This window comes from Chroicocephalus ridibundus, chromosome 3 (genome assembly GCF_963924245.1).
Source record: "Chroicocephalus ridibundus chromosome 3, bChrRid1.1, whole genome shotgun sequence".
Classification (NCBI taxonomy): Eukaryota; Metazoa; Chordata; class Aves; order Charadriiformes; family Laridae; genus Chroicocephalus; species Chroicocephalus ridibundus.
In genome coordinates this window covers 74,975,575-74,988,678 of record NC_086286.1, presented here as the reverse complement: position 1 = coordinate 74,988,678, position 13,104 = coordinate 74,975,575, and the positions used below count along the sequence as shown (strand labels likewise).

The window sequence follows — 13,104 nt, the reverse complement described above, 5'->3', positions numbered from 1 at the left end:
TTGCTCATTCTGTGTTATTGTGCCTCCAGGTGCTCACAGCACCTACCTTACAGGCTTGGGAATGAGCCTTTCCAGGACCGGAGCCACGGCTCCCAGGGTGGTAACAGTGCAAACAACCCCAGTGCCACTTTGCAGGTCTGTTTTGTTCCTCTTTGCATCATAGTTTATTACTTGCTTAATCATGGATGCTTGCAGGGAATCTGGAAATACAAAAGAAACCCTTCTTTTATGTGACGTATGTCTTTTTTGTCACCTGCTTGTCACACGCGGAAAGAGCGGGGCTGCGAGTCCCCGCTCCTGCAGCCTGGAGAGCCGATCCTGCCGGTGCCCCTTCCCGAAAGCCGTGCGGAGGTCGGCACCGGCCTCGGCTCTCTCACTGCCCACCTGACAAACAGACCAGCCCAGCTGGGACAGACAAACAGAGGCAGCTCCTGACCCATTCAGGCGGGGAAGGAGGCAGAGGGACGGGATCTGCCGCAAAGCACAGCAGTACCAGGCATAGCGAGAGTATCCGCTGTGAGAGCAGGTTGTACGAGTTTGCAGAGGGAACTCTGGGCACATTCACTACAGACATTTATCTCCCGTTCTGAAAATAACTGAAACTTAGCAAAGCCCTAAGGAATACCGTTTTAATGAACTTCAAGGTCAACAGTGATCTGTCAAGGAAAGAATGGAAGTGGGGACGGTACGTAGTATTTGTGTCGCAGTCTATGTGGTCACAGTCTACGCTTTATTTTAACGAGTGTTTTGCTTCAGTACAGCTGCAGTTGCAAGAATGCTGCGCAGACCTCTTTAGACACGTATTTATGTGCCCCTGCACTTACAGCCTAATGTTGGCGAGCTTTAGGGTGACGTTCCTTATTTCCCGCCTCCTTTTCCAGTGGGTTTTCCATAGGAGCCCCCAGCAAAGGAGAAGGAGGAGGGAAGAAGAGAGGCTGAAAGAGAGTCTGAGTAATCCTCTGCCTCTCCTGGACTGTCTGCTGCCTGTCTCTGGCGAAATGTATCTGCCCTGTCGCCTCCTTGGGTCAGGAGGGACTGCTGCCCCTTCTCGCCTTCCCTTTGAAGTCCTATTTAGGTTCATGACAAGCTCTAGTGAGGGCTTAAAGGTTGGTCCCTTCCTAGAAGGGAGGAAAATGCTGCTGGTGCCTTTGGATGCATCAGGGTTCTCTGACTGGCAGTCCTCGTACATCTTTTTCTGGGCAAGGGCTGTAATTAAGGTGCCCTTTTGATTACAGAAGGGCGAGCCAGCTCCTCTGGGGGATTGTGGTGTCCTGGCTGGCTTCCCTGGCCTGCCACCCAGAGGAGCAGTTGCAGCAGGGGAAGGAGGGAGACTTGCAGTGTGATTATCTGGAGGAGTGAGGTATTGATTTTGTAGGCTAGGCAATTTTTGCACAGGGAAATGGGAATAGGGGATAGTTAAAAGAAAAAAAAAAAGGAAAAGAGAAAAAGGAAAAGAAAAAAGGGGGAAAAGAAAAGTAAAAATTAAGAAAGGAAATGGAAAATAGAAAAAGAAAAGAAAGAAAAGACTTTACTTCAGTCAGCCCTCAAGACTTGGGGCTATACCCTTGTGAACTGAAGTGTTAATTTAGTTCCCAGCATGGTTAGACTTTTCTGTAAACCAACTGCACTGTCAAGCAGCTCAGGCTATCAGGGTCCCCCCTGTTCATGTGGATCTCCGGTCGCACAGGAGGAGTTAGTGACCTTTGCAGTGCACCTTCTACTACCTCCATAGCCAGGCGTAACCTGTGAATCGTGCACCAAACAAACCCATGAGCGCAAATTGTAACAGAGAGGCACCGGGGCGCCGTGTCCCCCTCCTCCTGCCCCTGCCCTCTCTGCGGGAGAAGAAGGGGTGCAGGGCTGTGGGGGTGTGCACCCCTGGGCCCCACTCTCATGCACAGGCACCTCCCTTTGCCGTGCTTAGCTGCAGCTCACAAAAACACAGGCTGACCAAGGACTGGAGCTTTTCTTTAGGGATGTGTCAGTTGGTTATTTGCATTCACGGTAAAGGCAGGATAAATACAAACGGGAGAGCTGTCCCATTAGGAGATGTAACACCACGCTGGATGTTACTGAGGGTGCCCCGTCTCCTCCACTGCATGGCACATTCCCACCTGGCCAAGGCACGGCTGCAAGGAGCTCTCCTCGTTCAGAAACCCCTCCCCACCCCACACAACTTCTTCGCTTCTCCTGTCCTCAACTTCTGGCCCCATCCCTGACCCTGCATCTCATCCCATCTCTGTTCTCCTGCCTCACCCAGTCTCTTCCTTCCTGCACTTGCCACACTGGCCCCAGGGTGCAGGAAAGAGGAGCAAAGGAACATCATTAGGAGGGACACAAACTTCCCCATCAATGCTGTTTGCATGTAGTTGAAGCATCAGTATTTGTACGATAAACAGAATTGGGTAAACATAGGCCCTCTCTGGAAGAGCCAGGGCATTGGCCCCAATCCTGCACCATACCCCTATAGTAGGAACCAAGCCCTAATCCCTGATCCAGTGGAACATCTCATTTTTTTCCACAAGTGGAGTTCTAAAGAGCTGCAACAGCCCCAGTTGCACAGAGACACAAATGATTATTCTCTCTTGACAGACCTGCACAGCTCCCTCCTTGTAGTTAACCGCAGTCCCAGTGAGCTGGATCAGGAAAGAGACACTTGATAGCTGCTGTTTCCGTGGTTGAAATATTTGTGAAGTTAGCGCATAATCTGAAAGCAGAAGCTAATAAATTATAGGGTGCTAATTGGGGCCGGAGTGGAGCTGTCAATCATATTATCCTAAACACACAGAGACCCTCATAACCTAAAAAGGCAAGAGAGCCTCCAGGAACAGCTCCCAGTTGTCACTAGCCATGACCTCCACTTCAGTGAGAGCACAGAGAGTCAAGGCAGAGAGTTTATTCTGCTAAGAAAATGCAAATCCTGTGTTTAAGAGGGCACTTGTATTTTGTTTTGTTTACCCTCTGTGGGAGTGTATTTCCCAGAGCACTTTCTTGTTTCGCTTTGCCATCTGAGACGCCAGTCTTGCAAATTTAAAAAAAAAAGTGTAAATCAGATAAGAATTCACAATTCTTATACTTGCATAGCCTGTAGAGCAACAGTCATAAGTTTTTAGTCACTGTCCAACCCCTGTGTATATAGGCCTGTCTTCTAAAATCCATTTTATTGCTAACCCTTCTTTTTTTTTGCTTCTCATGCCCCAGAAACATACATACTTCTTTGAGGCTGCAGGAGTCTATGATCTGAGCCAAACCACAACTGTGCAAACACAGGAGCAAGAGGGCACTTGCAGCTCTAGTCACTTTGTGATCATCTTTTCTTATGTTGCTTCCATCAATAGGTAGGCATTTCAGAAAGCATTCCCTGGAGAAAAGACCTGAAAAAAATGAGGAGCAACCCAGAAGTGAGGAGTGGAAAAGCTTGATTTTGGTGGCAGTATGACTACTGCATGCAGGCCTGACAACTGAGCTACAGTAAGGTCAAACCCTCTTCCTGATGACACCTCACCCGGCCTTTAGTGACCACCTAAACTTACTGCAGCGATACCATATGATTAACTATACAAGGACTTTTAAAGGTATTTCTAAATGTGTCATTTTTCCTTCATTTTTGATGCCTGTATTAATTATTTAATGCCAACCTTCAATGGTGGGAAGAAGTAGGACCAATGGTCCCTTCTCAGGTTGCTTCTGTGAAAAGAAATAACAGTGTCAAGCCTGGTGATGCTGTCACCAAAGCCAAGAGCCGTCTTTGACTGGGATAGGCAAGAGGAAGTCTTTGTCAACTGACTGTGGTTTATCATCAACACTAATTTTGTTTTAGTAGATTCAGGTAGAGGATAATTCTTTGTGCCTTAAGCAGCAGACTCAAAAATTATAGAGTGATACGTCTGTTAAGATAACAAAGACTATGTCAGCAGAAAAACTGAGGAAAGCACAAAGCTGGCAAGGTCCTACTCAAAGAACACAAGGCTGCACTGTGTGAGCAGGTCTTGATCCTCGAGGATGTGGTGATGTTAAACTGAAGAAATATGAAGAGGTAAGAGGAGATATTCTCATAAAAGGCTAATTCTGTGACTCCCAGACTTCTGCCTCTCCTGTTTCTCTGTAAGAGAAAGCTAAATATATTCATGACTGGAAATTACTGAGAACTTACACATGGTCAGCCCTCCTGGAAAGGTGTGAAAATTGGATACGTGAAGAGAAATGCACCAGGAGATTAATCAGAGTCCTGAGATTTTGGTGATATGTAACGATGTTGAAACTCCACTGAGTTTCTTATAGGACAGATGAAGCTGCTTACTGTACTGCGTAGGACAACAAAGTGCTCCAATGAGCACTGAGTAACTTGTAACTTGTACTGTTAGGGAAGACAGGAAAGAAAAAAAAGCAGGAAAAAGAAGGTGCAGCTATGCCAACATCATTGCAAAAGGGATTGGTATCCAAACAGAGAGTGGCTATTTTACAGCTCTGTTCTTATCGTAAAAGATAGAAGGTGGTGATGAACATCCCCCAAATGGAAGACATCATCTGAAGAAGAAGTTAACACATTATAAAAAAGGTTATTTCATATGTCAGTATCAGTCGTGTCACTGGCAATAATGACAATATTTTGGCATCGTCACTTGGCTTTGATGCACTGTGTTTCTGGTTATTTATTAGACTTAAAACATAATGTCAGTTAGAGGTGCCAAGTGTCATTATAAATAGAGCCATGATCGTTTGAAAAATCCACCTGGTATGCGAGCTCCTGCAACTTGCTCCAGTGTGTGTGTAAGAAAAACTTTCAAGAAGCAATTGAAAGAAATTAATGTGAACTAGAACTTTTTAACCACCAACAGACACGTCTATTTTACAGACATTTTACAGGCTATTTTACAGACATTCTTCAGGCTATTTTACAGACATTCTTTTCCACAATAACGGTTTTCAGATCTGTTTTAGCTGAATTAAGATCAGCTTTATGTAGAAAGAGGTAAATTTGAATCAAGAAGAAAGCTTGCCCTTACAGTCATTATTAAAATGCATAGTCCTAAACCTGAATCACAGAGAATCGGTTTCACCTGGTTGCGCGCAGTAGAGCCACACCTGAGGACTCAAGCCATCATAGACAGCATGCTACAGATGTCAAAGAAAATAAATAAAAGAAAAACCTGGAGACATTAGTTCAAGTAGATGGTAAAACTTTCTCTGCTGAAAACAGCTGTGGGAATCAAGTGTGCAGTGGCCCTACTGTAAGGGTCTTTGTGCCCTTCCATACAAGTACCGAGGGAACCAAATCTTGAGGGACCTTGTGATCTGGAGGATGTTACTAGTCTCTGTTATCTAAGGTACCAGGAAAGCTGAGGAACAGCAACTTTAGTTAGTTTAGTTAGTGTAGCCTGGGCCCTGGCTCGAGCTTCTCAGATAAGCAAGGCTGTGGTGAACTCAGCTCTTGTCTTGTCCCTGCCGCTTATCAGTTTTTGCAGGTAATGAAGACTAGCAGAAAACACTCGCGTTAGCAGTATAGCTGCTCAACCTTTTGCCTTTATGGTGGCCATTTTTAAGTTCCCCAAATCTTGGGATGATGACATTGAATGACTTGACAATAAAGTTTCCCAGGGATGATGAGACCTGAATTGAAAATATAAAAAAGGCAAAGAAATCATCTTAACACCCTACGTTTTTCAGTCCTATGTGATACAAGCAAACACGTCTTTCGCTTTTCATATCTCAAAAAATCCTCTTTTCAAGCTGTATAAGTTTTCTCTTCAGAGATCTTGACAGCCACATTCCCATAGCTCATGTCAAACTGCTGAGGGTTTTCTCTGTGGCACATGGGGATAAGCAAGTGATCCCACTGAAGCCTGGCATATCTCAGCAGCAGCTACACGCAAACTTTCCATAACTTTATCTTTCACCCAGTAAGAACTCAATTTTTTTTGGTCATAAAGCTTTGTTTTTTCCTTTGTAGGATCTTGATTGTGATCCTGAATGGAAAGCGTGAAGTACACAGGTTTTGGATAGATCTGGTGATCACTATGTGCCAGCTCAAAAGCCCTCGCAAGTAACTCTCAAACCAGAAATGCACTGATGGTGGGGTGTTACCTCCTGCTGTAGACCAAGGGGGCTGAAGATAGCGGACTTAGAATTGATGCCACTGAAAATGCTGCCTTAGTAAATAAATACCATCTGCCCTGGCCCTTCACGTTTACAAAATAATTTACAAACTTTAATTAATCGCCACAGCATTTGTGTTATGTTGTAGTAAATACTATTCATAGGTAGCTGTAAATATTTTTCAGCCATTCATATGGATGTCAAGTCTGCAGCTGAGAGATTAAATAAGCCAACTAAAGCCACATAGTATGTCCATGTCTGTCCAAGCACGGCTCAGAGTTCAGTCATTGCCATTTGAGAGCCCAGCACTGTGGGCCTGTGGTATCACATCCTGAAGCATGCTCACCATCATTGCTCAGTGATCTCGCCAAGTGTTTGTTTTGGCATCAAGGAACAACGAAGAGCCTGAGATAGTAACCGACTGTGTCCCAGAGACTCACCTAGGGCATCCCCTCATCAGCCCCTGGGGTCACACACCTCTTCCCGGGCAGGTTAGAGACTGTAATGGGTTGGAGTCTATTTTCTTCATAGCAGCTCGTCTTGTGCTATGTTTTAGATTTGCCACCAAACATTAATGCTTTAGTTATTGTTGGCTGGGCTGGTCTGGGCATAGGTCTACCTCTCTCAGCCCAAATCTTGGGAAGCTATAGACTTGGAGGCAGTTTCTCCACTGCTGTACATCAGCACAGCCTAACATATTTAGCCTGATTTACAGCAGGTACACATTGGGTCCGTCTGCTTTATACCAGCCTCAGAATTATGCTTTTTTTAAGAGGCTTTTGGAATTGGTGGTAGGAGTCAGACTTGAGATATCACCTTCTGGTTCCTCCAGCTCTTGCAGAGGGAATCTTCTAAGGACGAGTTTCTCCTCTTATTTAGGTGGCTTTCTCTGGCTTACAAGGGAATCCAAAAATAATTCCTTTTATTACATAGATATCACACCATAGACTCGGTCTCACTGTACACCTTAAACGAAAAATGCATGATATTGCCTCTATGCTTGAGGATGAGTCTCTCAGCAGTACATCACACAAGTGTGGCCACAACAACGGCTTCACTTTTACCCTTATGTCGTATTTAACCTTTCTAATATGTCAGGATTCTTTTCTCCACTAAATAAATATTTCCTTTAAATTACATTGCCACTCTTGAACCCATTTACACTTATTTAAAAACCTATAGTCTTGAAAGTCAAGACACTTGAACTCAAGGCTTTCTTGACTCTTTCCCTTGATCTGCCACAGCAGGAGATGCCAAGAGCTAGAGACAAACACAGGCCAGGTGGTGCCACTCTCTGCACAAGAGACAATGTGCTAAAAAGATCTCTCATTCTCAACACTTCTTATATGTGCATCTCCCCGACTATAGCTTCGAAAACTGTGATCAGGGGCTGGCTGCTTGAAGGCAAGAGGTGATAGTGAATAAGAGTTGACGAGTAAAGCATGAATCATTGTGAAGAGTTCGAATGAAGAGAGGAAGCATCACTTCAATGAGAAGTGAAATGATGAAGAAGTGTAAAGAGAAGGGTGATACAGAAATATGAAGGATTAAGAAACTCTTTGCAAGTAGCATAATGAGTGGATGCAAGCAAGGTAAGTTTGCACACATCAAATTCAGCTTTGCCATAACTCAGTGGAACTAGTTGCGTTTGCATTCTTACTCCTCTAAGGCAGGGAAACGAGGAAAGGAGAATGGAGAAGGAGAATGGGTAGGGCCATGCTTCGAGCTGATAATTTCTATCACTAAGCATGCCTCAGACCACTGCACGTACAGGGAAGGTCGGGTACTGTGTCTTCCACTGAATTCAGCAACTTATAGATCAGGATCCTTAGATATGATTTGAGAGATTTGTGTTTTACCCAGTCCAATCCATTTTTCATACTATTAGATGCAAAAGGCATAGATCACTGGTCAATATCCTGAGCTTTCATTTATTGGCAATGCATTAAACTTGACACTTTCTTCCTCATCATGCTGTGATAAATCCTTCATTAAAATTACTCTTGTCTTGCAACACTTACAAAATGTGGACAAAGCAAGACTTACCTTCTCGTCTGCTCTTTCTGTGCTGCTTTGGGTATTTGGGACTATTTCAAGGCCTGAAGGGCATTACTTCCGAATGCTGTCTGTCACTGACACTCACCTTGCACACTAACCCATTTTACCCATATTGGATAGGCTCTTGCATGACTCTTTTTCAACTCAGACCTATATGAAACTGAATCGACTTGGGTTATCACATCAAAGACATGGTCATGTGGCCTGTGAAAGTTGCTGCCTAGACGAAATTTTGGCAGGATTGAAGGCTTCTTCTTCTAAAGAAAAAGATATCATGGGAAGTCTTGTTGTTTTTCAAAACCTTTGTTTGTGGCTTGCCGACTGAGTAGTCCTTTTGAGTGAAGAGGAATTACACATGCACATGGAGTCATCCAGGTGTGGTGACTACAGAACTGGGATCTTCCCGGATTCTGGCTGGCACATGCTACTGGTTAGTAAATGTTACTCACGTTTAAGTTAATGAAATGGAAGGATGATTGTACAATCAATTGAGCAGCACTTGAAGAGGAAGGAAATATTATACAGTATTTATTCATTTATCCGTCACTCATGGTCTGGTGAGCATGGTTTAGGAGAAAAAAAAAGAAAGCAGCGCTGCAATTGTTGTTACTAGCAAATCTGGCTTGTCCACTAATTTGTAGATGAAGAAAAAAAATATTTATATAATTATAGACCACTTGAAGGGACTTTGTCAGGGACTTTGAAGAATCCTAATTGAAAAGCTCTCAATTTCTATTTTGTTTGAGTAAAACAGTCAAAAAAAGAATTTCTTCTTCATCTGTGTTGGATCTCCATATAAGAAACTTCTGAAGTTTGATTTCAGTGGAGTTGCATCTTAAAAAGGTATGCATTCTGACATCAGATAGTGCCTTTACTACTCTTTGGTGTCCAACATTCTCAAATATTTGAGTAAGATCAGAGCACGCTTATAGCTTCCTGACAGATGTCAATGCTCTTCATAATTTGCAAACTACTATTCATGATGAAATGTTCCAAAAGGCTTATTGCTGTCTTTTATTCAGTAATGATTTATATATTGTTTTATTATATGTTTTGACTTGATCTCCAAACATTAATAAAAATTTCTCTTCACCCAGTCTCATAAGAAATAAGCGAGGATGATCAACATTAAAAAGGGAAAGGAAAAGAAATGTAAGAAAACAAGCTTTCCTAGATTCACAGATCAGTTGCTCTGCAACTTAACATTCAAGATGATTGCAAGCATTTGTTTAAATTAAATGGCAAAATAGACTATCTTCAGCAGTGAACAAACCAGTCACCCTTGTTCAGTTGCTTTCTGATTTGGAGTTCATAAAAATGCAACAAGAATTTATGTTAGTTTTTCAATTAGTAAAATCTTATTTGTGCAAAATGAATTTAAACCGTTTGTTTGTTGTTTTTTTTTCATGAGCGAGTTGGTTGATTCTTTAAGACAGCATACCAATACTCCCTTTTTGGAAGTGTCTGAGGCATATGTGATTGTTTAAAGTTAATCAACACCACAGTAAAATCACTTGCTGTCTGGTTGTTTTATTCTCTTAAACTATCTCCTGTGAAACACCCAAAGCATAACATGTAGAAAATCAAAAGATATGTAATTGTTGTCTTATTCTGCTACACATCATTCAGTACCTTATGATTTTTTTGGTAGTTTTAATGTTTTAGAGAGTTCCTGTTTTTTTAAAGACATCTCTGTAAATATGATGAAGTGTAGAATACTTTCCTTGGCTTATGTCTTCTTTGGTAGAGTGTTTTCTCTTCTTTCACTCTTTCTTTCTTTCAGAGGGAATCAGACTTAACTAAGTTCAGCAGAATTGATGCTTTCTTGCTCTTGGTTGCCTTCTTTGACTAATACCAAATAATTTAAGCCCTCATGATTCCTTGTTTCCATGAGCGTGGTTGAAAGAATACTGTCCGAATCTGCACATGGAACATCACTATCTGCATTTAAAAAAAAAAAAAAAAAGACAATGCCCCAGTGATATACATGTAGTATTAGAAAGCAAAGTCAGACAGCTGTTGGAGAAAGTTGGTCTAGTGACCACATAAAGAGTGACTGATGATTCAAATTTATTTTCTGCTATGGTCTGCATGGATTATAGCTTTAGGCAAATCACTTAGGGAAGGTTGGTCATCACCATTCATACTTCTACAGGCAACAATACAGTTATGAATATATGACTTGCTGCTTTTGATAGTAAAGATAGCCTGAATAAGGCCAAAGTGATTTTAATCTGTACTTTTGTGTAACCCTGCTAATAACACTGCTAGAGAGTCCTCTAACATAGGCAGTTCTACCTACTAAATCATTATAGACTGTCTCTCTGGTTTGTCTCTCTAGAAGCTTGAAGTTGCCAATCCAGTGTGTTTTTCCCATTTCTAAAAACTCTTCCCTAATTTGATGCTGTTCATATATACAGAGTTGCCTGAAATCTATTGCCAGGGGTATATCTTTTAAAAAATGTAAAAATGATTAACTAAGGGCTCAAGCTATAATTGTTGCTGTGTTTTGCATTTATTTTTGTAACATGCACCTTCTTTTATTACACTCCCTCCTTACTTTACTTCACAACTGGAAAATTAAACATGTGACATTTGGGGTTATCTGTTCAAAAGAGTCACAAGCATTGTGCTGTTGCACCAGGCAAGATACAATTTATTATGTCACGATAATCACACACACCCCAAGCTATAAAGGCAACAGTCTGTTCCGGATGCTAAAGTCCATTAGGAAAGATTAACAGGAAAAGTCTGAAGGAGAATTTTGATTTTAGAAACCTGTTAGCAAGATAGGGATTGGAACATAGAGCAAATTGTGGTCACGTACCACAGTGACTGACAGCTATGAAAAATCATTTGATACTCATTTTGTCAGTTCAGGACTATTATGGCAATATTTAGTAATTCAATCCCGACTAAGCCTTTACCAACCAGCACAGCTCTTCTTTGTATTTGTTTTTTGTTTAATAAAGCTTTTAATGGGAACCGTCAGGAGTCAGTTGCTTTGGAAAAGGCACAGTGGCAAATGCTGAGGGCATGTTTGCAGCAAACTCTTAAGAGAGAAACCTTAAAATAAGGACCCAAGTAAAACTGGGTATTTACAGACCAGACATATGCCGGCTGACCTGCCTAAGTATAGAACACTAGAGGAGCATTCAGATTTGTTTCCTGTATAAGTATCTGGAACTGATGAGGTGATGTTTACACAAATGTGAGTATGAGGTCACTGAGATATTTTTACCAGATATATAGATACATTACTAATTCTTTCCCCAACAGGTCTGGAGAACTACAGAATATATAAAATATTATAATCCTTTTTCAGCCTATGCACCACTGCGTTTCTCATTATAGAGAAAAAGAGCTAAAAAAATCAAACACCTTGTCTTGGTTTTACTTTTTGAGTTTTGGGGACAAAATAAGCCAGAAAGACTATTTTTGCAAAATAAACATTCCCTATCCAAATACAGAGGAAGAAAATAATGATGTCCTTTTCGCAATGGCATCACATGTATAAACTACATTGTCACTTTCACAGTGAGATTTTTGACTACAAGTGCCCTTTCCTTTGCTGTTGTGCCATCTCCTCTTAGCGCAGTTTTCGGCCCCCATGAAAGCGTAGCACAAGCCAAGATGTCAGGATGGCAAGTTATGCACTACAATGTTTGCCTCTCATGTAAGTCAGCAAAGCATGCAAATATTTTTTTGCTCACTCAGTTATATGATGGATGGAGATAGAAGATACTGAAAAAAGAGGAACTGAGGAAAAAAAACCATTATATGTTGTGAAATTCCCCCAGAAATGTGAGGGCTAGAAGCACCACCAACACGCTGGGGAAGCCATAAGCCAATGCACAGAATTCTGAATAATCTTTGGAAGCTCATTCCCAAAAATGTTAAGAATTTGAAGGAAGAGAGAGAGAAGCTGGAGTGGGAAGGCAGGTCAGAATATTTATGAGATATCATTATTTTCTTTTCGGTTTTAACATTGCTAAAATTAGTTGATTGATGTATAGTCATGCTGGGTTATACGTGAGTAAATGCAGGATAAACCATGTGATGTGATCCCCTCAGATTTCACAAGCAAAGCCTGGCTGAGCCAACAAAACGTCCCAAGAGGAGGCGTCCAAGGAACACCTTCATGGAATCTGAAGTCGTGCTGGGGAGTCAACTCCAAACGCTTAAATCCTGAGGGGTTGTCTACACTGTGGACTGTTGCATAGTGTAGAATTACCCACGTTTGCTTTAAACTACCTACCTCGTGGCATGAGGCAGGCTAGCTCTGGCAGTCCAGACCTTTGTGCAGGCTGAGAAACACTGCTGAGAAGCAGGCTCCTAATTGAGGTCTGTGCTCTCTCAGGTAGACTGCTTCCAATAACTAAAATGGCATGTTCAAAGCTTGTACTTGGATAGATACCTGTCTCAGGTCCTAAACGCATGTAGCTTTGACCTTGCTGGACACTTTTCCTACTAGCGGTGTGCTTAAAGCACAACATCTGAGCCAAAGAGCAGGTAAATTAATTACAATGCATCTCTCCAGGGGTAGGCAGAAGCTTACTCTAGAGAGCCCCACGTTAATTGACGCAAGAAACTATGATCGCCTGACTCATAGCAATGAGGGATGGAGTTTGCTTGCTTAGCCTCCTCTGAGGAGGCCAGTCCTAACCTGATAACATCCATGCTTCCCCCTTCCCAATCTCAGCATCTCAGTTGGCTGTTTCCTGCCGCAGGGCAGCTGCGATGCCGAGCTGGGTCACATATCCTGCCTCGCCATCGCAGAGTGTCTCTCTTTGCCTGCTCGGTAGGCTGTGTGGGCTCACAGCATGTTTTGAAGTCCTGCCTGGAAGGGTGCAAATTTTTGTGATGTCTTGATAAGCAGATGGGTTTTTTGGTGTTTAAGTTCAGAAGGCGACAACATATAAGATGAAAAAAAAGTCAGAAGAAAAGCTG

The 13,104-nt window shown here is 42.3% G+C and overlaps 1 protein-coding gene across 4 annotated transcripts in view; it reads right to left on the bottom strand.

Annotated features, from left to right (window-relative positions):
- Positions 1-4,881: 4,881 nt before the first annotated feature.
- The window catches only part of ROS1 (ROS proto-oncogene 1, receptor tyrosine kinase), a 78,165-nt gene continuing 69,942 nt past the window's right edge, over positions 4,882-13,104 (bottom strand). For 3 of the 4 annotated variants that reach the window (XM_063329731.1, XM_063329734.1, XM_063329732.1), the window contains one exon: positions 4,882-10,095. In XM_063329731.1, coding sequence (XP_063185801.1) covers positions 9,950-10,095 — 146 coding nt within the window. In that variant the 3' untranslated portion in view covers positions 4,882-9,949. The remainder of the gene's footprint in view (positions 10,096-13,104) is intronic. The other variant, XR_010070367.1, reaches the window with a different exon arrangement.